Below are 24,713 nucleotides of genomic sequence, written 5' to 3'. Positions count from 1 at the left end.
ATTGGATGCCAACTGCCGTGGAAGAAGATGACTACAGTCCAGTTGGCTTGAATGCTGCACTAGTTGACATATCTGTTAGAAAACATAACATATGGCGACATCTGGTGGTGTATTTGGGCTGGTGCTCAAGCAGTGGTGGACGTGGCAGTGACGTCGGCATCCGGAAATGACCCGGATTCAAACTTTTATTCCACCAGACTCAGCTTGCTAATAACATCGAAAGATCTGTGAAGTCTTGTGGAATTTTGCTAATAGTAAGTTGAAACTGATCACATTTATCGAGTAAAGCTAGATATATACATTTGATTTGAGTGGTTATGAGCGAAAGTTTTCGTTCTTCAAACAAAACATTCAAGCCACGTCGCTAGGGTTAGGAAAACATCAGCTGTGATGGAGTCGACTCTTTAAATAACGTTAGCTTGGCGTAACTAAATAGCTCAGTGTCTAAGAACATGTAAATGACAACAGCTATATCTAGCTAAGGTTTGCAATAATTCTATATTTTAGCACTGTCATGCTAGTGTCTGGTAACATTTGTTTGTGTTGCCGTGGTAATGTTGGCTATGCTAACGTTAGCTTACTTGCTACTAGCTAGCTACATATTATGGGGTGGCTAGCTGGATTGCTAAACAAATTGACCAAGCTCAGATTTTTGGGGGAAACCGAGACGTAGTATTGGTAGCTAGCTATATAGTTAAGTTAGTTAGGCAGCCCGGGGCACCGGTGACCGCATAGCAAAATGTCACTTTACTTGAATTAATTTGATTCGGTTCCTCCTATCATTACAGATACATTGAGAATGTATATTTGAACATCAATGGACACGGATCGACGCCTCGCTGTTAGGAGTTGACGTCAGGAGGTGTAGCGACTGTTTCCACTGAGCACGGACCGTCTCCAGGACACTACCAAGATCGTTCAGACCCTTCCTACTTGGCGTGCCCAGTGCAGGCTGGTGAGATACCTGCGCCAGGATGACGTGCAGGGATCGCACCAACGAGTTTCAGTCCGCTTGCAAATCCCTACAGACCAGACAGGTATGTACAGTTGAAGTCGGAAGTTTACATACACCTTAGCAAAATACATTTAAACTCAGTTTTTCACAATTCCTGACATTTAATCCTAGTAAAAATGCCTTCTCTTGTGTTAGGATCACCACTTTATTTTAAGAATGTGAAATGTCAGAATAATAGTAGAGAGACTGATTTATTTCAGCTTTTATTTATTTCATCACATTCCCAGTGGGTCAGAAGTTTACATACACTCAATTAGTATTTGGTAGCATTGCCTTAAACAATTTAAACTTGGGTCAAACGTTTCAGGTAGCCTTCCACAAGCTTCCCACAATAAGTTGGGTGAATTTTGGCCCATTCCTCCTGACGGAGCTGGTGTAACTGAGTCAGGTTTGTAGGCCTCCTTGCTCGCACACGCTTTTTCAGTTCTGCCCACACATTTTCTATAGGATTGAGGTCAGGGCTTTGTGATGGCCACTCCAACACCTTGACTTTGTTGTCCTTAAGCCATTTTGCCACAACTCTGGAAGTATGCTTGGGGTCATTGTCCATTTGGAAGACCCATTTGTGACCAAGCTTTAACTTCCTGACTGATGTCTTGAGATGTTGCTTCAAATATCCACATAATATTCCTTCCTCATGATGCCATCTATTTTGTGTAGTGCACCAGTCCCTCCTGCAGCAAAGCACCCCCACAGCATGATGCTGCCACCCCTGTGCTTCACTGTTGGGATGGTGTTGTTAGGCTTGTAAGCCACCACCTTTTTCCTCTAAACATAACGATGGTCATTATGGCCAAACAGTTCTATTTTTGTTTCATCAGACCAGAGGACATTCCTCCAAAAAGTACGATATTTGTCCCGATGTGCAGTTGCAAACCGTAGTCTGGCTTTTTTATGGCGATTTTGGAGCAGTGGCTTCTTCCTTGCTGAGCGGCCTTTCAGGTTATGTCTATATAGGACTGGTTTTACTGTGGATATAGATACTTTTGTACCTGTTTCCTCCAGCATCTTCACAAGGTCCTTTGCTGTTGTTCTGGGATTGATTTGCACTTTTTGCACCAAAGTACGTTAATTTCTAGGAGACAGAACGCGTCTCCTTCCTGAGCGGTATGACGGCTGCGTGGACCCATGGTGTTTATACTTGCATACTATTGTTTGTACAGATGAACATGGTACCTTCAGGCGTTTGGAAATTGTTCCCAAGGATGAACCAGACTTGTGGAGGTCTACTATATTTTTTCTGAGGTCTTGGCTGATTTCTTTTGATTTTCCCATGATGTCAAGCAAAGAGGCACTGAGTTTGAAGGTAGGCCTTGAAATACATCCACAGGTACACCTCCAATTGACTCAAATAATGTCAATTAGCCTATCAGAAGCTTCTAAAGCCATGACATAATTTTCTGGAATTTTCCAAGCTGTTTAAAGGCACAGTCAACTTAGTGTATGTAAACTTCTGACCCACTGGAATTGTGAAACTTATAAGTGAAATAATCTGTCTGTAAACAATTGTTGGAAAAATTACTTGTGTCATGCACAAAGTAGATGTACTAACCGACTTGCCAAAACTATAGTTTGTTAACAAGAAATTTGTGGAGTGGTTGAAAAACAAGTTTTAATGACTCCAACCTAAGTGTATGTAAACTTCAGACTTCAACTGTAGGTATGGGAGAACCAAGGGCAGTGATGTTGAAATACCCAAATGATCAAGGCCGGGAGATACAGAACATTACCTATGGGAGATACAGAGATTCCTATGCCTTTTCCCTCATGTAATCTGGCACAGTGATCACTGTTTTCATCTTTCTTTCGTTCTGCAGAATGGCGTTCAGCCCACCAAGCCAGCCCTCAGTGCTCTCAAGCAACGCAGTGACTTCACCCTCATGGCCAAGTGAGTCCAACTGCCAGCGCCACTCCCACCAATCTCACCCAAAGAGCCAGCCAACCTGTTTACAGTACACAACCCCATTTTCTCAGGGGTGTCGCTGACACCTGTGTGTCTGATTGAAGTTTAGTAAATAGCCAGTTATTGTTGTGTTGCTGTTAGTTTCTCCATGGTGTTTAGTAAATAGCCAGTTATTGTTGTGTTGCTGTTAGTTTCTCCATGGTGTTTAGTAAATAGCCAGTTATTGTTGTGTTGCTGTTAGTTTCTCCATGGTGTTTTGATCACATTGTAGCTTAGTGTGATCTTTTTGGAATGTAGGCTGCTCTTTTCTGTTATCTTATTTTCTTACCTTACAAATCAAATTTGATTGGTCGCATACACATATTTAGCAGATGTTATTGCAGTTGCAGTGAAATGCTTATGTTCCTAGCTCCAACAGTGCAGTAATACCTAAAAATACAAAACACATTCATCTAAAAAATAAGAAATATCAGAACGAGCAAGGTCTGAGTCCGGAATATAAATATATATGTATATAATGGTGTGTATAGACAGTATGGAATATAAATATATATGTATGCATACAATGGTGTGTATTGACAGTATATGAATAGAAAATGTGTGTACAGCAGTAGTTATATAGGATGAGCCTTGACTAGAATACAGTATATACATATGAAGTGGGTAAAACAGTATGTGTTCCATGACTATGTACATAGCGCAGAGGTCTCTAAGATCCAGGGTAGAGTACCTGCACCTTCATGCAGCTATGCACATGCGTTAGCAGATTCCTTTCACTGTTTTGATGTTTAGTCCTATGACTGTGATGCCAATCTCCTGTTCTGTTTAACCCTTCAGGAGAATAGGGGAAGACTTGAGTAAAACGTTTGCTAAACTAGAGAAACTCACTATATGTAAGTATATGTCAATATTTATGTTTTAACGTTTGGCATGAATAGCAATTTTAAATAACTTATGTCAAAGTGATGCGTATATGACTGTTTTGACCTTTTCAGTGGCTAAAAGAAAATCTCTATTTGATGACAAGGCAGTGGAGATTGAGGAGTTAACCTACATCATCAAGCAGGTGAGATTTTTTATTTTATTGACACAGATACCGTAAAAGCAGTCGGCTGTCTCTCGTCATGAATTATAAATGGCAAACACGATGACTAGTCCGTCAGGTGGAATCTCGTCAAAAGGCAAACCTAGCTGTTTTAGTGGGCGCAGTCTGTCTATTACACTGCTGTTCCCTGTTTGACTCTTCTCTTCTGTATGTCTCCCTCTATTCCCCCTCTTAGGACATTAACAGCCTGAACAAGCAGATAGCCCAGCTGCAGGATCTGATCCGTTCACGTGGAGCGCCCAGTGGCAGACACATCCAGACCCATTCCAACACCATCGTCGTCTCCCTGCAGGTCTTACTGCCAGTGCCTCTCTACTGCATTATGTAACTGATGTGGATGAGTAAAATGATGTAGCCATATGAAACCTGAGGCTTTAATAATCAACAATCACGTTTTTTTGTTTTTTTGCAGTCCAAACTGGCGTCTATGTCCAATGACTTCAAGTCAGTTCTAGAAGTAAGAACAGAGGTAAGATTCACTGGAACTTCCGGCCACTGGAACTTTCTGCCATTGAACCTCAAGAATTCTAATAATTCTAGTTTACATTTATCGTTCTCTCTCTCGTTCTCTCGATGCCTCTCTCTCTAGAACCTGAAGCAGCAGAAGAGCAGAAGAGAACAGTTCTCTCAGCCTCCTGTCTCTTCTTCTCCTCTCCTCGCCAACAACTTCAGTAAGATAAAACACCATGTTTACCTCACCTTCAGCCTCTCATTCCTACACCAGATAACTTCACGAATGTCTCTTTGAATTTCAAACACAGAACTTTATTTTCTCTTCTTTCTAACTGACCATCTCATCTGCCAGAGAGTTCAGTGTTGATGCAGGATGAGTCCAGGAGTATGGGGGGTGAGGTGGCCATCGACATGGACAACCAGTCTAACCCTCTACAGCTCCAGCTCATTGATGAGCAGGTACAAACACTTTATTATCACTTGTATTGTGTGTGTGTCTGTCAGTGTTACTATAATGTTGTTTCTCTGTGGTGTAGGACTCGTACATCCAGAGCCGTGCAGACACCATGCAGAACATTGAGAGCACTATCGTAGAGCTGGGCTCCATCTTCCAGCAGCTGGCTCACATGGTGAAGGAGCAGGAGGAGACAGTACAGAGGTGAGGGAGGGGAGGGGGAGGGAGGGAGGGAGGGAGGAGGGGAGGGAGGGAGGGAGGGAGGGAGGGAGGAGGGGAGGGGAGGGAGGGAGGAGGGAGGGGGGGAGGAGGGGAGGGAGGGAGGGAGGGAGGGAGGTGAGGAAGGAAGAACAGAGGAGAAACTTTGAGATGCTTAAGCACTGCCAGATCTTTCTCTAAAGCCCTATGTGTGTGTTCCTGTCCTCCTCTGTAGGATTGATGCTAACGTGGAGGACACCCAGCTCAACGTGGACATGGCTCACACAGAGATCCTCAAGTACTTTCAGTCTGTGTCCTCCAACCGCTGGCTCATGGTCAAGATCTTCCTCGTCCTCATCGTGTTCTTCATCGTCTTCGTGGTCTTCCTCGCCTGAGCAGGGAGAAACTACAGAGAAAGAAGAGGATTGAGAAGAAGAGGAGGAGGAAGGTGGATAAGTCTGATTGGTCACTCCTATAAAACACTAGTCGACCAATAGTTCAGGCGGAGTCATGCGATCTGAAATAAGACAATGGGAAAGGTTGGACTGAGACGAGGGGTTGCCACAGCATCAGGGCAGTGGGACTGGTGGAGTGTTATTGGACGGTTTGGGACTTGAGGTCCAGCAGACCAATAAATTATAGTAGTTCTCCCCCCACAGAGATGAATGAAATACCTGTAATGAAAAGGATATGGTATCGAAATATACTTTATAATATGACCAGAATACTTGTCATACTGTTCTTTGTTACTTTAGAGACTAAATCATCATAAAACGTTTAATCAAAAATGGCTATTTAATGGTTTGATTCTGCAAACTAGTTTTGGTTTTTGGTTGATTTTCTTTGACCCCTCATGTAGTGTTGATTGATTGGTTGTAAGACAGGAAGCGCTTACTCATCAACCAAACGTTTTCTTTCTCATATTGTAATTATGTCTTCTAGTTTTTGTTCCTCATTATTATCCTATTTGTATTAAAGAGAGCGAGAATTGTTTAAAGTCCCTCTATCATTCACGCCATGCATGAGTGCAACCAGTTGTTGTTGGGGGGGTGCTTTCAAGTCTCTTTATTTGCCAAATGGGGACTTTCAATTTCAAAGAAATGTGACGACACCTGTGGTACTAGCTGTTGTTTTATGAAGTACAGGAGGGTTAAAGGTGGTTTAAACTGACGAGGACATTCCCTTCATATACCCAATCATAAACACAATGTGACGAGTCAGACCCGAACAGTTTGTAACAAGTTACATAACACTTATTGCAGATCTAACAGTTTAGATGACCTGGTTTACCTGCCAGCAAGTCAGCTGGGGTCAGTTTGAATACTGTTACCTGTGGCTGTTTCCCAAATGGCACTATTTCCTGTATAGTGCACTACTTTGATCAGAACTTTATCAGCCCTGGACAAAAGTAGTGCACTAAATAGGGAGTAAGGTGCCATTTGGAATGCATCCTGTGTCATTACGTTGTATTGTCATTTGAGATAAACCCTTTTAACAGGTTGTTGTAACAGCTGTTATAAACATGGTTATGACAGGCTATGAAGGGCTGAAAGGACACTAGTGAAGTGACTTTCTCTACCAAACTTCTCCGCAACTGGTCAGTTTGGACCTCCCTGCTTTATTGGAGACTGTCCTCTTCATCTCCTCATTCTCTCTGAGGACAGACGTCTCTGAGGACAGACGTTTATGTACAGGCTATTATTTAACCACCAGAACTTTGTTAATAAGAAAACACTCCTATTTCTTCCCTCTTTTTTAGCCAAATGCCTTGACTTCTACAGTGTATAAAGAGCTAATACTGCTAATGTATTGAAAAGAAGTGCATATTAAAAAAAGAACAATGGGGAAGTTGTGCAAAGGACTCTAATTCTTTACTGAGTAAGAGGATTATAGAAGGTTAATATAATTAACTGTTATAGAGTAACCATGACAACCAAAGGACTGGAACCGTAGAAATGGACCCATTGTATTGGGCCCACACAGGAATCCACGCACAAACTCAAGGTTCTGTTGAAAAATAAGGTTTTATGTTATGCATTCAAAATCTAGTTCATTTTATATGCATTTCAAGTGTTAACACATTCAGAAAATGTAATTCACAATAAAAACAATGTTAGAAATATGGCATATCTGCTGGCTAAGCTTGCATTTCTACTCTAGTATATGTTTGATATAACTGCCTCCTTTTGTCTAAACAGTCAGTGGAAATCTGCTGAGGTGTGAGCTGTCCTCATGTTGCACGTCTCATCGAGAGACATATTTGACCTTCTCTTTTGTCGCATTTCCTTTCTCTGTCCCATTCCTCCCTTCCTCAACCAATCAATCAGATGTATTCTATAAAGCCCTCTTTACATCAGCAGTTGTCCCTCCCTCTCAGCCAAGTGCACTCTGTTCGATGGGGGTGATATCAGGCATGCTCATACTCCTCCCTTTCCTGGCCGCTCTCGCCACATTCGCTGCTCCCTCCTGCTCCTCCACCTCTTCCTCGTACCAGTTCGACTCCTCCTGCAGGTTGCCGCGCGACCCGCCCAGGCCCCCGCCCCTGAAAGGAGCGGGGCGGAACTTGGAGCGGAAGGTTACGAAGGAGAGGCTCTTGCTGCGTTGTTTGTCCCAGCCGGCTGACCTCCTCCTCATCTCCTCGCTCTCCTCTTCTCCCTCCACACAGTCACGGAGAACCGTGCGGAACAGACGAGCCACCTCGTGAACCTCCGGCTCGATCTCCGTCACCAGATTCCTGAACCTGGGGTAGAGGGCAAAGGTCAAAAAGGAGTTGATATTGATAGAGAGACAGAGCGATAAAGGTTACCCCAAGTTCACTTTGAAGACATAAGAACCTGTTGAGAATTATCATTAATCCATCTCCATTATCTACCAGTGACATTCAGGATATGTGTAGTGTACGTACACCTCTCTGACACTGATAAGGTACAAAGTCCCACCTGACAATGACAGGGCCACACTGAGACGGTGGCACCCTGGCACACAGGTCCTGCAGCTCTATCAGGTCTCGGGGGGTCAGCTCGTAGGGTTGGTGGGCGGGGGCAGTGGCCAGCCATCTGTAGTCAGCAGAGGAGGAGCTGCGTTGGCGCCGGCCCTCTTGTGTCGCCCTCTCCAGGCGGATACGTTCGGTGCGCTTCACCATGGCACCCAGCTCCAGCATCAGAGTGTTGGTGACTAGTTCTTCTGCCGTACGCTGTCCAGGCACCTTCGGCTCCAGAGAAAACACTGCTGACCAGGGGAACATCTAGGGACGGACAGAATTCAATTAAATCAACTTTATTCATTCTAGATGGGCAATTATTGTAAGAGAGGGGGATAGTGAAATAGAAGAGAGGGGGATAGTGAGATAGGGAAAGAGAATGAGCAAGAGAGCAGAGAGAGGAATTAGCCATGGGGATGGGACCAATACAAATTCTTGAAACTGTTTTCATGCTGCAAATTCATGCTATATTATACAGGATATTAATTTTTTTTAAATGCTTAAAGTAAATGTTGTTACATGTATCTTAATTGTTTAACTTTGTTCTTAAATCTTAATCAGATAAGTGCTTCATTAGGTAGAGAAACACACCTGGGGATATGATACTTGATTGATAGAACTGCAACTACAGGTAATTAGATTCACTGCAACAATGTATTTTTGTCTTAAGATGTCCTGCCCTTTTCAAGACACAATGTAAAAGTACATTTACCTGTAGTCAAACAAAAGTTTGATAGCTTACCTTTACAAAATTCTATGAGTAAATTATTGAATAGTCTCTTTGTTTGTCACAAATCCTCTTCTTATCAAAAAGCAGACAATTAAATCATTTCACAGTATAAAAAATATGTTTCTGTTGTCTTTGGTATCCAGCTGGGGGAAAAAATGGTTAAAAGGAAATCTAAACTCTTTCACACTCCTACACACTACTAACTGACCACCTTGCTACCTCGAAGGTCCGTGGCAGATAGGCATATGTGTTTGTTCGGGATTGACAATGAATGTAATCCTGTATTAATATACAGAGTGATTGACAGGTATTTTACCTCACAACAGGACTAACCTCATAAGCACAAATGGAGGTGTTGCTAGACATGTGTCAGTCTGTACATATGCAGACAGCCAACTAGAGCAGCGTAGCAGCAGGGGGTCCCAGCAGTTTTGTTATGTCATCTGTGAATCAAAACAGAGACACTGGACCTTAAATATACAGTAAAACACAAGCAATATCCTCAGCGAGGAATCCTGATGAAAAGGCTCTACTTGGATGCTAGTTGGTAAAGGAATGGTGTGGGTTTTGTCAATGATACTTGCATTTGATGAAGTTGAAATGATAAAGCTCAGATAGATTTGTATGGAACCCTAGACCTATAGTGAGCTGAGTATGACATTGGCAAGGTATTTCCACTCTTCCTGGAAGACCAAGGCACATATAGGAAAACTACCTCATTAGTGACAACAATAGTAACATCAACAACTATTATATTTAGATCATAATCATCGTCCTAATAACTCATCCTAATAACTCCGATGCAGTTCCAGGTATCGTCGTCTGGATTTGAGCGTAATCTGAGATTAGGTCTGTGCATGAGGTAAAGCCGCCTCAATGCTGAGTGGTGTGGAAACCAAGAGGGGTTAGAGAAGTAACCACGTCTCATATAGAGAGAGAGAGAGAACGAGATAAAAGAGACAGAGAGAGAGATAGACAGAAAAGGAGGGAGCGGGAAAGAGAGAGAGAAAGAGAACGAGAGAAAAGGGGGAGAGAGAGAGAGAGAGAGAGAGAGAGAGAGAGAGAGAGAGAGAGAGATGGCTGGTGGGTGAGATTGCTGTAACCTACTAATGAGAGAGACTGAGTTGGATGGGTGGGTGGATGGGGGTAGGGTGGAGCGGGTGGATGGGTAGGGGGAGTGTCACTCAGATGCCCTATAATGGATGACACACTCATGTTATGTAATCTGAACATGAGCGTTATAGTCTGAACATGAGCGTTATAGTCTGAACATTTATTTCAGATGCTTGTGTTTTCATATCAAATGTTCAAAAATGTGTTGTCCTTGACCTTGGCAATGTTGACCATTTATCAATATGTATCTGTTTCACAAACTAGTCAATGGGCCTAGTATTACAATATGGACATAACAATGACATAATTTATATCCAGAGAAAATGAAGGTTCTCTTTATATTTTCTGCAGTGATTGTAATTTCTGCAATGATTGATAATGTTATAACTTGTGGTCGAAGACTAAACTGGTGGTCCTCTGTAGCTCAGCTGGTAGAGCACGGCGCTTGTAACCAAGGTAGTGGGTTCGATCCCCGGGACCACCCATACACAAAAAAAAAAAATGTATGCACGCATGACTGTAAGTCGCTTTGGATAAAAGCGTCTGCTAAATGGCATATTATTATTATTATTAAACTAAAGCTGAAGACCCCCTCTTGAAAAGATCTCTCTATTTATATAGTTTCATCATACAGTATCATCTTTCATCGCTAGGTGTCATCAAAGAGGCCTTCATCGCTGCGAGGACTTTCCTAAATTTTCCCCCTCCACTCTGACCATACGTCACTGACCCACGCCTCATGTCAAATCGGTTTTTGTTGGCTTGTCGGGCGGCATGAGACTCGCGGTTTCTTAGCATGCAATTGTTGAAATGAAATGATAGCAGATTTTGAAACCATCACCAGTCACGCGGCTGCTGAAATATTTCCATTAAACCTGTATTCTGCCACCTGTGAATTAACAAATCTAAGTGTATCTGAAGTTGTTGCGTTGGATTTCACATCAGTATAAACAGGATCTGGGCATAAATGATAACTCATCCTAGCGAGTTAACGTTAGAGGCTAGCTGGCTAATGGTTAGTCTGGTTTGGCTAACTTGAACTAGCTAGCTGGCAATATAATCCAGTGTAGAATTGTCAATACTGTCTATATGGCTAACTTCCTTACTCCTTTTTACTGTCATTACATTTCTAGTTAAAGTAAAGATACGTTGATTCTAGCTAGCTAGCTAGTATTTTAATATTCAAAACAATGCCATAGCGTGTTGCATGGTGTGTTGTTTCAGTGAATCAAACAGACAACAATATTGTCTTACTCCACATTCTTGATTTCATCCAAGTGGTGGTTGAATACAAGCGTGACAATCCTGGCTATAGACTGACTCTAAATATTTTCCTGTCTTGTTGGACAACGTTGCAACTGCTGTTTCCTAAGCACATTATTATTTATTGGCAAGCAGTATTTCCAAGGAAGGGCCACGTCATGGTCCATTCAATTTCAGCAACTCTTGCTATGATCAGTTGTAGCTAAATACTGTAAACATTTTCAGAACTGTGAATTGCACTATGGCCTCTACCTAGCATGAAGGAAGCCAGAGGAGCTGTCAAAACCTTAGGCTCCTCCAAAAGTGAAAACATGCACACACAGTGTTGTGTAGAATAATAAATATAAGACTAAACATTCATATAAATTGGATTTGAATCCAGCATGCCTCCTGAAAAGTGGCCTGTCCTTGAAGAAGGCTGTCTGTGTTGTGTTAATGTGCTGGTGGAAACTGACTAGCTCTGTCTCAGAGTCAAACTCCCCAGTCCCCACAGCTCCACTGTAGCTGCTACCAAGTCAGTTCTGTTCCCCTCAGGAAATCTGGCCTTGGTTACACGGTTCAAACTAAGGCAAGCTGCAAGATAGATTGAAGCATGTTCAGATGTTTCTTCTTCTTCTTCTTCTTCTTCTTCTTCTTCTTCTTCTTCTTCTTCTTCCTATACTTACTATTTTTCCTTCTACTTTATTGAATGTCACTGTGTATTTCCTTGGGCGTATTGGGTCTGGTTCTCCAGTGTGCCAACCCTGGTGTCTGAGAGCTCTACCCTGATCGGGAGGAGATGAGCTGGGCAGAGGAGGACTGGACGGTGGGCCTGCCTGGCCGGGCCCTGCAGAAGGTCAAGGAGCTGCAGGTCCAGCAGGAGAGGCTGAACCGAGAGAGACAGCAGAAACAGCTGCAGCTGGACAGCACACAGACCTCCCTCAACAAACAGACTGTCAAGGTACGAGGCCTATGTTAAGTTAATGTATTGTGTTCAGTTCACGAGGAAGAGAAAGTTGTCATCTGAGTTAGGTGATGATTACTGTAGAGATAAGAGATGAAGCTGTACAATAACAATGCAGCACTTTGCTCAGCTGGTTTAATACTCGTTTAACATGCTTTTCCTCTCATTCTACCCTTACGCTGTGAAAACTATTTCGCTTTAGTCATGTTTGTCGTTAGTAGCCTAAACACCAGTCTGTTGTTGCTTTTAGCCAACTGCTATGTTGTTGGTTAAAGCAGAAACAGACTGGCTCCCAGACTAGTGTGTACTACTTCTATGTCAGGAAGTAAATGGTGTTTTCCTGGTATTCTTTAAATTGTTATTTCCTGCTTTCCTGATATTATTGAGCTGATATTTAACCTCTCTCTGTTCGCTCCTCTCCCTCACCTCTCTCCTCTCTCTGTCTGCCCATCTCCTCTCCCTCTCCTCTCTCCTCCTCTCTCTGTCTGCCCATTTCCTCTCTACCTCTCCTCGCTCCTCTCCCTCTCCTCTCCCTCTCCTCTCTCCTCCTCTCTCTGTCTGCCCATTTCCTCTCTACCTCTCCTCGCTCCTCTCCCTCTCCTCTCTCCTCTTCTCTCCCCTCCTCTCTCTGTCTGCCCATCTCCTCTCCCTCTCCTCTTCAGTATGAGGAGGTGTGCGGGGAGCTGCAGTGTGTACAGAGGGAGTTACAGGGGGCTCGTGAGGAGGTGCAGGCAGGTGTCTGTGCGCAGGAGCGTCTCTCTCAGGATCTCCAAGTGAAACAGGCCCAGGTGTGTTCACTGGAGGGACAGCTGGGCTCGGCACGAACCCTCACACACACCCTCGAAAAGGAGGTCAAAAGGTGAGTAGCAGCAGCTATGGACATTTGACCTGCAACATTTTAATTTACCGGACATTTGACCTGCAACATTTTAATTTACCGGACATTTGACCTGCAACATTTACATTTACTGGACATTTGACCTGCATCATTTTAATTTACCGGACATTTGACATGCAACATTTTAATTTACCGGACATTTGAGAAATTTACCGGACCCATATGCATTGGGTGCGTAACCTGATTAGGGCGTCCACCCAAGATGCTCAGAATGACAGAAATAACAACACCAAAATAAAAGCTAGACAGGGAGAATCCAACATTTAAAAAATGATTTATTTAGAAATATCTTTGTCATGGCCATTGATTTTGTTATGTTTGAGTTACTCAGATAGCATAAGCCATGGCGAGATGTGTAGAATTGCAGGAAATTTGCTTTAAAACCGCAAATGTTTATCTCTGCCACATGGCAAAATGTGTAGAATTGCAGGAAATTCGCTTTAAAACAGCAAACATTTTATCCAGAAAAAACCCTGTGTGCAGGTCCTGTTCTTTGTTTCCTATGTTCTCTCTTCTCCCTCTCTCCCTCTCCTTCTCTCCCTCTCTCCTTCTCTCCTTCTCTCTTTCTCTCTTTCTCTCCCTCTCTCCTTCTCTCCCTCTCTCCTTCTCTTCCTCTCTCCCTCTCTCATTCTCTTCCTCTCTCCCTCTCTCCTTCTCTCCTTCTCTCCTTCTCTCCCTCTCTCCCTCTCACCTTCTCTCCCTCTTTCCCTCTCTCCCTCTCTCCCTCTCGCCCTTTCTCCTTCTCTCCCTCTCTCCCTCTCGCCCTCTCTCCTTCTCTCCCTCTCTCCCTCTCTCCCACTCACCCTCTCTCCCTCTCTCCCTCTCACCCTCTCGCCCTCTCTCCCTCTCTCCTTCTCTCCCTCTCTCCCTCTCTCCTTCTCTCCCTCTCTCCTTCTCTCCCTCTCTCCTTCTCTCCTTCTCTCCCTCGCTCCTTCTCTCCCTCTCTCCTTCTCTCCCTCTCTCCCTCTCTCCCTCTCTTCCTCTCTCCCTCTCTCCCTCTCTCCCTCTCTCTCTTTATCTCTGCCACATGGCAAAATGTGTAGAATTGCAGGAAATTCGCTTTAAAACAGCAAACATTTTATCCAGAAAAAACCCTGTGTGCAGGTCCTGTTCTTTGTTTCCTATGTTCTCTCTTCTCCCTCTCTCCCTCTCCTTCTCTCCTTCTCTCCCTCTCTCCCTCTCTCCTTCTCTCCTTCTCTCCCTCTCTCCCTCTCTCCTTCTCTCCCTCTCTCCTTCTCTCCTTCTCTCCCCCTCTTTCTCTCCTTCTCTCCCCCTCTCCCCCTCTCCCTCTCTCCCTCTCTCCTTCTCGCCCTCTCTCCCTCTCCCTCTCTCCCTCTCTCCTTCTCGCCCTCTCTCCTTCTCTCCCTCTCTCCCTCTCTCCTTCTCTCCCTCTCTCCTTCTCTCCTTCTCTCCCTCTCTCCTTCTCTCCCTCTCTCCTCCTCTCCTTCTGCCTCTTTTCTCTTCTCTCTCTCTCTCCCAGGTTGGAGGCGGAGCTAGAGAAGTTACAGACCACTAGCAGCTCTGGAGATTCCATGTTGTTTTCCAACCCATGCTGGAGTATGACATCACCACGGTACCACAATGGTACAGCACACTCTACTCACTCTCTTGATTTCCTCCTGCACCACCCTTTTTCTCTCTTGCTCTCTCTCTTGTTATCTTCTTTCTAGTCTTCTCTCCCTTTGGTCCTCAGTCAGGAGAGCTCTTTCTTAGCTGAGTCGGAGTGTTGCTTAGTAACTGAACTATGGATGTTGTGTTGTGTCTCTGTAGGTGGGAGACAGGAGGACAGGCAAGGACAGAGAGAAGAGGGGGACAATAAAGCACTACACGTCAGAGTGAGTTCAATACCTAAAACTGAGGCCTTCTCAGCCAACCAGCCACACATGTTCTGAACACACTGTATTCTTTGGGCTCCCGAGTGGCGCAGTGGTCTAAGGCTGTATCACAACCGGCCGTTATTGGGAGTCCCATAGGGCGGCGCACAATTGGCCCAGCGTCGTCCGGGTTTGGCCGGTGTAGGCCGTCATTGTAAATAAGAATTTGTTCTTAACTGAACTAGTTAAATAAAGGTTAAAAAAAATATATAATTTTTTATTTTATTTGTCATCCTACCATATGGGTTCACAGTGCAATAACCCAGTGCTATAACCCAGTGCTATAACCCGGTGCTATAACCCGGTGCTGTAACCCGGTGCTATAACCTGGTGCTATAACCCAGTGCTATAACCCGGTGCTATAACCCGGTGCTATAACCCGGTGCTATAACCCGGTGCTATAACCCGGTGCTATAACCCGGTGCTATAACCCAGTGCTATAACCCAGTGCTATAACCCAGTGCTATAACCCGGTGCTATAACCTGGTGCTATAACCCAGTGCTATAACCCAGTGCTATAACCCGGTGCTATAACCCGGTGTTATAACCCGGTGCTATAACCTGGTGCTATAACCCAGTGCTATAACCCAGTGCTATAACCCAGTGCTATAACCCGGTGCTATAACCCGGTGCTATAACCCGGTGCTATAACCTGGTGCTATAACCCAGTGCTATAACCCGGTGCTATAACCCGGTGCTATAACCCGGTGCTATAACCCGGTGCTATAACCTGTTGCTATAACCCGGTGCTATAACCCGGTGCTATAACCCGGTGCTATAACCTGGTGCTACTGGCTATAGGGTGAACGCACCAATTGGTGAGTCGCTCTGGATAAGAGCGTCTGCTAAATGACGTAAATGTGCCCCTGAGCAAGGCACTTAACCCTAATTGCTCCTGTAAGTCGCTCTGGATAAGAGCATGTGCTAAATGACTAAAATGTAAATGTAAATGTATAACCTGGTGCTATAACCCAGTGCTATAACCCGGTGCTATAACCCAGTGCTATAACCCAGTGCTATAACCCGGTGCTATAACCTGGTGCTATAACCCAGTGCTATAACCCGGTGCTATAACCCAGTGCTATAACCCGGCCCGGTGCTATAACCCGGTGCTATAACCCGGTGCTATAATCCGGACCTATAACCTGGTGCTATAACCCGGTGCTATAACCCGGTGCTATAACCCGGTGCTATAACCTGGTGCTATAACCCAGTGCTATAACCCGGTGCTATAACCCGGTGCTATAACCCGGTGCTATAACCCGGTGCTATAACCTGTTGCTATAACCCGGTGCTATAACCCGGTGCTATAACCCGGTGCTATAACCTGGTGCTATAACCAGGTGCTATAACCCAGTGCTATAACCCGGTGCTATAACCCAGTGCTATAACCTGGTGCTATAACCCGGTGCTATAACCCGGTGCTATAACCTGGTGCTATAACCCGGTGCTATAACCCGGTGCTATAACCTGGTGCTATAACCCGGGGCTATAACCCGGTGCTATAACCCGGTGCTATAACCCAGTGCTATAACCCGGTGCTATAACCCGGTGCTATAACCCGGTGCTATAACCTGGTGCTATAACCCAGTGCTATAACCCGGTGCTATAACCCAGTGCTATAACCCGGTGCTATAACCCGGTGCCATAACCCGGTGCTATAACCCGGTGCTATAACCCAGTGCTATAGCCCAGTGCTATAACCCGGTGCTATAACCCGGTGCTATAACCCAGTGCTATAACCCGGTGCTATAACCCGGTGCTATAACCCAGTGCTATAACCTGGTGCTATAACCCGGTGCTATAACCCGGTGCTATAACCCGGTGCTGTAGCTGCACTTGTTTTCATCCCTCCCTCTTTTTTCCTCCCACCTTCAGCAACAGCTCAAGTTCTCAGACCCTGGCATCTTGTCCACGCCCATGTTCCCACAACAACAAGTGCACGCCCCACCGGCGCCCGTCCCGCCAATCAGACTCCTCCACTCCCTCGGCTGTGTTTCCGTGGGAACGGGACGACCCAAAGCCTTCCGCCAGGGGACGACTCACTCCTCCTCCCTCTCCCACTCTCCCCTCCAGCCATGTCATCAGACGAGGCCAGGAAGCTGGGGGTTGTGGGATGGTGGAGGACCTCAGGAGAGAGACAGACAGTACGTGTCACTTTGTCACCTGTGTTATCATTTATTGACAGATCAATCATGTGTTCTGATGTCAGACTCCACTCCAAGCACCTTGGTTTATCGTATACTGTATGTCACAACATCATGTATTTCATACATTCTGATGTCTGGCCTCAAATCTCTCTCTAGTATTTCCAAGAATCTGAGGATTTGTTTCTTTTAGTAGTCCAATAATGGTAGTATTTGTTTCCATTAGTAGGGCAATAATATATGGTAGTATTTGTTTCCATTAGTAGGGCAATAATATATGGTAGTATTTGTTTCCATTAGTAGGCCAATAATATATGGGTAGTATTTATTTCCATTAGTTGGCCAATAATATATGGGTTATATTTATTTCCATTAGTAGGCCAATAATATATGGGTTATATTTATTTCCATTAGTATGGCAATAATATATGGGTTGTATTTGTTTCCATTACTATGGCAATAATATATGGGTAGTATTTGTTTCCATTAGTGTAACGATCCCGGCAGTCTGAGTCGGGTCCTGTCTGTGGACTAGTTTTTCTGCTCGGGATCTCCAATTTCCCGAGGGTTCTGGAACGCTCCGGGGAGCTCTCTTGATTTCCGCACCTGCATCCCATCAGCAATCTGCACACCTGGTCCTGATCATCACCCTTCTTAGGCTCTGGCCTAACATCCATTCCCTGCCGGATCGTTAGCCATGAACATCACTCGTCCGGAACCTTCATCCAACCTCTGCCTGGTGGTCGGCGGCTGCCGAGCCATGATTGGATCAACCACTGCACCCCCAACAACTAATCAACGCCGCCCGCTCTGTTCCCTGGATTATTCAGCATCACTCTTGAATTTGTAAATAAACACTCACCTTCGTTTCAACTTACCTTGTCCTGGTCTGCTTCTGGGTTCTGGCTTTGTAACTCGTGACAGAACGATCCGGCCAGTAATGAACCCAGCGGACCTGGACTCTGTTCGCCATGCCATTTCCCATCAGGAGAAGATGTTGGGACAACATAGCACGGCACTACAGGAGATAGCGTTGTCAGTTCGGAACCTTTCTACCGGTCTGACGGAGGTCCAGAACCAGCGCAAGTTTCCGGTGGAGGATCCACTACCGGTTTCACCCATCTCGCCTGCCGCGTCTGGAGCTGTGTCCTTCCGTGAGCCCAAGGTTCCGACGCCGGATAAATATGAGGGGGAGCTGGGAAGATGCCGTTCTTTCCTTATGCAGTGTGGGTTAGTGTTCGATCTACAGCCCTACTCTTATGCCACAGACAAGGCTAGGATAGCCTTTGTGATTGAGTTGCTGCGTGGTCGAGCGCTGGAGTGGGCTTCAGCCGTTTGGGAACGACAAGACCCCTGCATGGCTTCATACCAGGGGTTCACGGCCGAGATGAGGAAGCTCTTCGACCATTCCGTCCGAGGGAGGGACGCAGCTAGGCGCCTGTTTTCGCTTCACCAAGGAACTCGCAGCGTGGCCGACTTCGTGATCGAGTTCAAGACGTTGGCTGTGGAGAGTGGGTGGAATGAGGAGTCTCTGCAAGCGGCCTTTTACCAGGGTCTGTCGGAGCAGCTCAAGGATGAGTTGATCTCCTATCCGGAGCCTAGTGACCTGGACAGCTTGGTAGCCTTGTCTATTCGGGTGGATAATCGAGTCCGAGAGCGAAGGAGGGAGAAGCAATGGGGTCCGTCCAATCGATCAGCTTCTCAGTTCCCAGTCGGGTCGGGTGGTGGACCAGAACACGTCGATCATTCTCCACCACAAAGGATTAGTGGAGAGGTCCTCTCTCCCGATTCTGAACCCATGCAAGTGGGGCGGCACGGGTTAACCAAGGAGGAGCGTCAACATAGACGTAAGACCAACTGCTGCCTCTACTGTGGTAGCTCGGGACATTACATCTCCACTTGTTCCCGGCGGTCGTCAAACTGCCCGGCTCGCTAAAGTTGGGAGGACTTTTAGCGAGCCAGTTTCAACCTCTCAGTACCTCTGTCAGACCCCGTTTCCCGGCTACCCTTGTGAACAGGAATCAGAGCTTAGCGATTAACGCTTTTATCGATTCAGGTGCCGATGGAAGCTTTCTTGATGCCGAGTTGGTGGAACAGCTGGGGGCTTTCCAAGGAGCAATTGCCGGAAGCCATTGAAGCGACCACTCTGAACGGCAGTAGTCTGGCACGTATCACGATGAGGACTGAACCGGTTAAGATGCTGTTGTCGGGGAATCATTCGGAGATGATTTCATTCTTCATCCTGCCGTCTTCCCATGTTCCTCTGGTCCTTGGATACCCCTGGCTGAAGGAACACAATCCCACGTTCGATTGGGTAACGGGCAAGGTAACGAGTTGGAGCCTTGATTGTCATGCTAACTGTCTCAAGACTGCCTGTCCCCATTCGGTTCCCAGTCAGGTGATTGAGGCTAAACCCCCAGATTTGTCCCTGGTTCCCGAGACATATCACGATTTGGGGGAAGTGTTCAGTAAGCAGAAGGCTCTGTCACTCCCTCCCCACCGACCATATGATTGTGCCATCAACCTGTTCCCTGGAGCTGTCTACCCCAAGGGAAGGTTATACAGTATCTCCCGCCCTGAACGTGAGGCTTTGGAGACCTACATCAAGGAGTCCCTAGCTGCTGGTCTCGTTCGTCCCTCATCATCACCCCTGGGGGGCAGGATTCTTCTTTGTGGGTAAGAAGGATGGCTCTCTTCGACCGTGTATTGATTATCGGGGGTTGAATGACATCACGGTCAAGAACAAGTATCCCCTGCCCTTGATGAGTTCTGCCTTCGACTCCTTACAGGGTGCTACGGTGTTCACCAAGCTAGACCTACGCAATGCGTATCACATGGTCCGGATCAGAGAGGGAGACGAGTGGTTGACGGGTTTCAATACACCGATGGGTCACTTCGAGTATCAGGTGATGCCGTTTGGACTGACCAATGCTCCAGCGGTATTCCAGAGTATGGTGAACGACGTCCTGAGAGATATGATCGGTCTCTTTGTGTTTGTTTACCTGGATGACATTCTGATCTTCTCGAAGGAACCTTCCGACCACGTCCAGCATGTCCGGCAGGTTCTGCAGCGATTGTTGGAGAATCGCCTGTTCGTGAAGGCCGAGAAGTGCGAGTTTCACGCCCACCACGACATCCTTTCTCGGGTACATCATCTCCAGGGGAGAGATTAGGATGGACCAGGAGAAGGTTAGAGCGGTTCTGGAATGGGCCCAGCCCGGTACGAGATTGCAGCTCCAGAGATTTTTGGGGTTTGCGAATTTCTACCGCAGATTCATCCGGGATTACAGCCGTGTGGCCGCTCCGTTAACTGCCTTGACTTCCAGTATCAGGAGCTTCAAGTGGAATCCGGAGGCGGATCGAGCGTTTCTGGATTTGAAGAGGCGATTCACCAACGCACCGATTCTCTCTCAACCGGACACGGCCCGTCAGTTCGTCGTTGAAGTGGACGCGTCTGATGTGGGAGTTGGCGCCATCCTGTCGCAGCGATGCTCCACGGACAGTAAACTCCATCCCTGCGCCTACTACTCTCGTCGCCTTTCGCCTGCGGAGAGGAATTACGATGTGGGTAACCGGGAGCTTCTCGCGGTGAAACTTGCCTTGGAGGAGTGGCGCCACTGGTTGGAGGGGCGGAGCAACCGTTTATTGTCTGGACTGACCACAAGAATCTTGCTTACGTGCAATCGGCTAGACGTCTCAACTCCCGTCAGGCCAGGTGGTCGTTGTTTTTCGGACGATTCAATTTTTTCCCTGACGTTCCGACCTGGATCTAAGAACGGCAAGGCGGACGCCTTGTCTCGGATGTTCTCCAAGACGGAGGAGAGTGGGTCCAAGACCGAGACAATTCTCCCCCGGAACTGCGTCGTGGGAGCTGTTAGGTGGAAGATTGAGGAGGAGGTGATGGCGGCTCTTCGGACGCAGCCCGGTCCCGGTAACGGTCCACCCGGTCGGTTGTTTGTGCCTGAGTCGGTTCGTCCTGCGGTCCTCAAATGGTCCCACGCCAGCAAGATGGCTTGTCACCCTGGCGTGGCTCGGACGATGGCGTTTCTTCGCAGACGTTTTTGGTGGCCTGCCATGGCCGAAGATACTCGGGGGTTATGTTGCTGCCTGTCCAGTGTGTGCGCAGAATAAGAGTACCAATCGGCCCAGCTCTGGACTACTTCATCCCCTTCCTATTCCCCGGCGACCATGGTCGCATCTGGCCCTGGACTTTGTCACTGGGTTGCCCGCTTCTGAGGGGAACACGGTCGTTCTGACTATCGTGGACAGATTCAGCAAGTTCGCCCACTTTGTGCCAATTGCCAAGCTTCCCTCTGCCTCGGAGACGTCCGAGATCCTGGTTAGGGGAGGTTTTCAGGGTCCACGGTTTGCCCAGTGATATCGTTTCCGACCGTGGCCCTCAGTTTACCTCTGCTGTCTGGAAGTCCTTCTGTTTGGCCATTGGAGCTACAGTCAGTCTCACATCTGGTTTTCACCCCCAATCTAATGGTCAGGCGGAGAGAGCCAACCAGAAGATGGAATCCACGCTACGCTGCCTGGCCTCTTCCAACCCCACCTCCTGGGTCTCTCAGTTGCCTTGGGTTGAGTATGCCCACAATACTCTCCCTACATCTGCCACTGGGATGTCTCCCTTCCAGTGCCTGTATGGCTACCTACCTCCCTTGTTTCCTTCTCAGGAGAAGGAGCTCTCAGTGCCTTCTGTTCAGGCCCATATTCGTCGTTGCCACCGGACCTGGCATCGGGCCAGAAAGGCACTCCTTAGAGTTTCGGACCGGTATCAGCTCCAGGCGAATCGTCGCCGGATCCCCGCTCCCACCTACACCATCGGAGATAGGGTCTGGTTGGCCACACGGGATCTTCCTTTACGGACTGAGTCTAGGAAGTTGTTACCGAAGTTCATTGGTCCGTTTGTGGTGGAGAAGGTGATCAATCCGGTGGCAGTTCGACTCAAACTCCCGAGGACGCTCAGAGTCCATCCCACCTTTCATGTCTCCTGCCTCAAGCCTGTTTTCCTCAGTCCTCTGTTGCCTCCTCCGCCTCCTCCTCCTCCTCCTCGGATGATCGGAGGTGGTCCTGCCTACACGGTGCGACGCATCATGGATGCCAGACGGCGGGGCCGGGGTTTCCAGTATCTCGTGGACTGGGAGGGGTATGGTCCTGAAGAGAGGAGTTGGATTCCGCGGCGACAGATCCTAGATGCTGACCTCATCCGTGACTTCTACCGCCTCCATCCTGGCGCTCCGGGGAGTCCGCCCGGTGGCGTTCGTCGGAGGGGGGGTACTGTAACGATCCCGGCAGTCTGAGTCGGGTCCTGTCTGTGGACTAGTTTTTCTGCTCGGGATCTCCAATTTCCCGAGGGTTCTGGAACGCTCCGGGGAGCTCTCTTGATTTCCGCACCTGCATCCCATCAGCAATCTGCACACCTGGTCCTGATCATCACCCTTCTTAGGCTCTGGCCTAACATCCATTCCCTGCCGGATCGTTAGCCATGAACATCACTCGTCCGGAACCTTCATCCAACCTCTGCCTGGTGGTCGGCGGCTGCCGAGCCATGATTGGATCAACCACTGCACCCCCAACAACTAATCAACGCCGCCCGCTCTGTTCCCTGGATTATTCAGCATCACTCTTGAATTTGTAAATAAACACTCACCTTCGTTTCAACTTACCTTGTCCTGGTCTGCTTCTGGGTTCTGGCTTTGTAACTCGTGACAATTAGTAGGGCAATAATATATGGGTAGTATTTGTTTTCATTAGTAGGCCAATAATATATGGGTTGTATTTGTTTCCATTAGTATGGCAATAATATATGGGTAGTATTTATTTCCATTAGTTGGCCAATAATAAATGGGTTGTATTTGTTTCCATTAGTATGGCAATAATATATGGGTGGTATTTATTTCCATTAGTAGGCCAATAATATATGGGTTGTATTTGTTTCCATTAGTAGGCCAATAATATATGGTTGTATTTGTTTCCATTAGTTGGCCAATAATAAATGGGTTGTACAGTGGGGAAAAAAAGTATTTAGTCAGCCACCAATTGTGCAAGTTCTCCCACTTAAAAAGATGAGAGAGGGATGTAATTTCATCATAGGTACACGTCAACTATGACAGACAAATTGAGGAAAAGAAATCCAGAAAATCACATTGTAGGATTTTTAATGAATTTATTTGCAAATTATGGTGGAAAATAAGTATTTGGTCACCTACAAACAAGCAAGATTTCTGGCTCTCACAGACCTGTAACTTCTTCTTTAAGAGGCTCCTCTGTCCTCCACTCGTTACCTGTATTAATGGCACCTGTTTGAACTTGTTATCAGTATAAAAGACACCTGTCCACAACCTCAAACAGTCACACTCCAAACTCCACTATGGCCAAGACCAAAGAGCTGTCAAAGGACACCAGAAACAAAATTGTAGACCTGCACCAGGCTGGGAAGACTGAATCTGCAATAGGTAAGCAGCTTGGTTTGAAGAAATCAACTGTGGGAGCAATTATTAGGAAATGGAAGACATACAAAACCACTGATAATCTCCCTCGATCTGGGGCTCCACGCAAGATCTCATCCCGTGGGGTCAAAATGATCACAAGAACGGTGAGCAAAAATCCCAGAACCACACGGGGGGACCTAGTGAATGACCTGCAGAGAGCTGGGACCAAAGTAACAAAGCCTACCATCTGTAACACACTACGCCGCCAGGGACTCAAATCCTGCAGTGCCAGACGTGTCCCCCTGCTTAAGCCAGTACATGTCCAGGCCCGTCTGAAGTTTGCTAGAGTGCATTTGGATGATCCAGAAGAGGATTGGGAGAATGTCATATGGTCAGATGAAACCAAAATAAAACTTTTTGGTAAAAACTCAAAGAATGCTGAGTTGCATCCAAAGAAAACCATACCTACTGTGAAGCATGGGGGTGGAAACATCATGCTTTGGGGCTGTTTTTCTGCAAAGGGACCAGGACGACTGATCCGTGTAAAGGAAAGAATGAATGGGGCCATGTATCGTGAGATTTTGAGTGAAAACCTCCTACCATCAGCAAGGGCATTGAAGATGAAACGTGGCTGGGTCTTTCAGCATGACAATGATCCCAAACACACCGCCTGGGCAACGAAGGAGTGGCTTCGTAAGAAGCATTTCAAGGTCCTGGAGTGGCCTAGCCAGTCTCCAGATCTCAACCCCATAGAAAATCTTTGGAGGGAGTTGAAAGTCCGTGTTGCCCAGCGACAGCCCCAAAACATCAATGCTCTAGAGGAGATCTGCATGGAGGAATGGGCCAAAATACCAGCAACAGTGTGTGAAAACCTTGTGAAGACTTACAGAAAACGTTTGACCTGTGTCATTGCCAACAAAGGGTATATAACAAAGTATTGAGAAACTTTTGTTATTGACCAAATACTTATTTTCCACTATAATTTGCAAATAAATTCATAAAAAATCCTACAATGTGATTTTCTGGATTTTTCTTTCTCATTTTGTCTGTCATAGTTGACGTGTACCTATGGTGAAAATTACAGGCCTCTCTCATCTTTTTAAGTGGGAGAACTTGCACAATTGGTGGCTGACTAAATACTTTTTTTCCCCACTGTATTTGTTTCCATTACTAGGGCAATAATATATGGGTAGTATTTATTTC

The 24,713-nt window shown here is 46.4% G+C and overlaps 3 protein-coding genes across 3 annotated transcripts; 2 read left to right on the top strand and 1 right to left on the bottom strand.

Moving 5' to 3' along the window:
* Positions 1-161: 161 nt before the first annotated feature.
* Positions 162-6,976, top strand: LOC121533526 (syntaxin-5). Its single transcript, XM_041839550.1, has 11 exons — positions 162-254; positions 789-1,037; positions 2,833-2,903; positions 3,756-3,811; positions 3,914-3,984; positions 4,199-4,315; positions 4,436-4,492; positions 4,613-4,694; positions 4,829-4,935; positions 5,013-5,134; positions 5,364-6,976. The coding sequence occupies exons 2-11, from the start codon at positions 975-977 to the stop codon at positions 5,521-5,523; spliced, it is 906 nt and encodes a 301-aa protein (XP_041695484.1). The 5' UTR covers positions 162-254; positions 789-974; the 3' UTR covers positions 5,524-6,976.
* On the bottom strand, positions 5,955-9,076 carry LOC121533530 (protein RD3-like). Its single transcript, XM_041839564.2, has 3 exons — positions 8,851-9,076; positions 8,068-8,372; positions 5,955-7,868 (listed from the first exon to the last, which is right to left on the bottom strand). Exons 2-3 carry the CDS (start codon positions 8,370-8,372, stop codon positions 7,502-7,504), a joined length of 672 nt encoding a protein of 223 aa, XP_041695498.1. The 5' UTR covers positions 8,851-9,076; the 3' UTR covers positions 5,955-7,501.
* A 2,916-nt stretch (positions 9,077-11,992) lies between these two features.
* On the top strand, positions 11,993-14,947 carry LOC121535638 (centromere protein F-like). Its single transcript, XM_041842882.2, has 4 exons — positions 11,993-12,154; positions 12,820-13,016; positions 14,536-14,639; positions 14,826-14,947. The coding sequence occupies exons 1-4, from the start codon at positions 11,993-11,995 to the stop codon at positions 14,945-14,947; spliced, it is 585 nt and encodes a 194-aa protein (XP_041698816.2).
* Positions 14,948-24,713: the final 9,766 nt, after the last annotated feature.

This window comes from Coregonus clupeaformis, chromosome 2 (genome assembly GCF_020615455.1).
Source record: "Coregonus clupeaformis isolate EN_2021a chromosome 2, ASM2061545v1, whole genome shotgun sequence".
NCBI classification, from domain to species: Eukaryota; Metazoa; Chordata; class Actinopteri; order Salmoniformes; family Salmonidae; genus Coregonus; species Coregonus clupeaformis.
The sequence above is the reverse complement of the archived record's forward strand: the minus strand, read 5'-3'. Positions and strand labels throughout refer to the sequence as shown.

Coding starts and splice junctions, on each gene's coding strand:
- LOC121535638 (XM_041842882.2), top strand. CDS start 11,993: ATGAGCTGGGCAGAGGAGGACTGGACGGTGGGCCTGCCTGGCCGGGCC. Junction 12,155..12,819: donor TCAACAAACAGACTGTCAAG/GTACGAGGCCTA, acceptor TCTCCTCTTCAG/TATGAGGAGGTGTGCGGGGA. Junction 14,640..14,825: donor ATCACCACGGTACCACAATG/GTACAGCACACT, acceptor GTGTCTCTGTAG/GTGGGAGACAGGAGGACAGG.
- LOC121533530 (XM_041839564.2), bottom strand. CDS start 8,372: ATGTTCCCCTGGTCAGCAGTGTTTTCTCTGGAGCCGAAGGTGCCTGGA. Junction 7,869..8,067: donor TGTGGCCCTGTCATTGTCAG/GTGGGACTTTGT, acceptor CCTCTACCCCAG/GTTCAGGAATCTGGTGACGG.
- LOC121533526 (XM_041839550.1), top strand. CDS start 975: ATGACGTGCAGGGATCGCACCAACGAGTTTCAGTCCGCTTGCAAATCC. Junction 4,695..4,828: donor TCTCCTCGCCAACAACTTCA/GTAAGATAAAAC, acceptor CTCATCTGCCAG/AGAGTTCAGTGTTGATGCAG. Junction 4,936..5,012: donor TCCAGCTCATTGATGAGCAG/GTACAAACACTT, acceptor TCTGTGGTGTAG/GACTCGTACATCCAGAGCCG.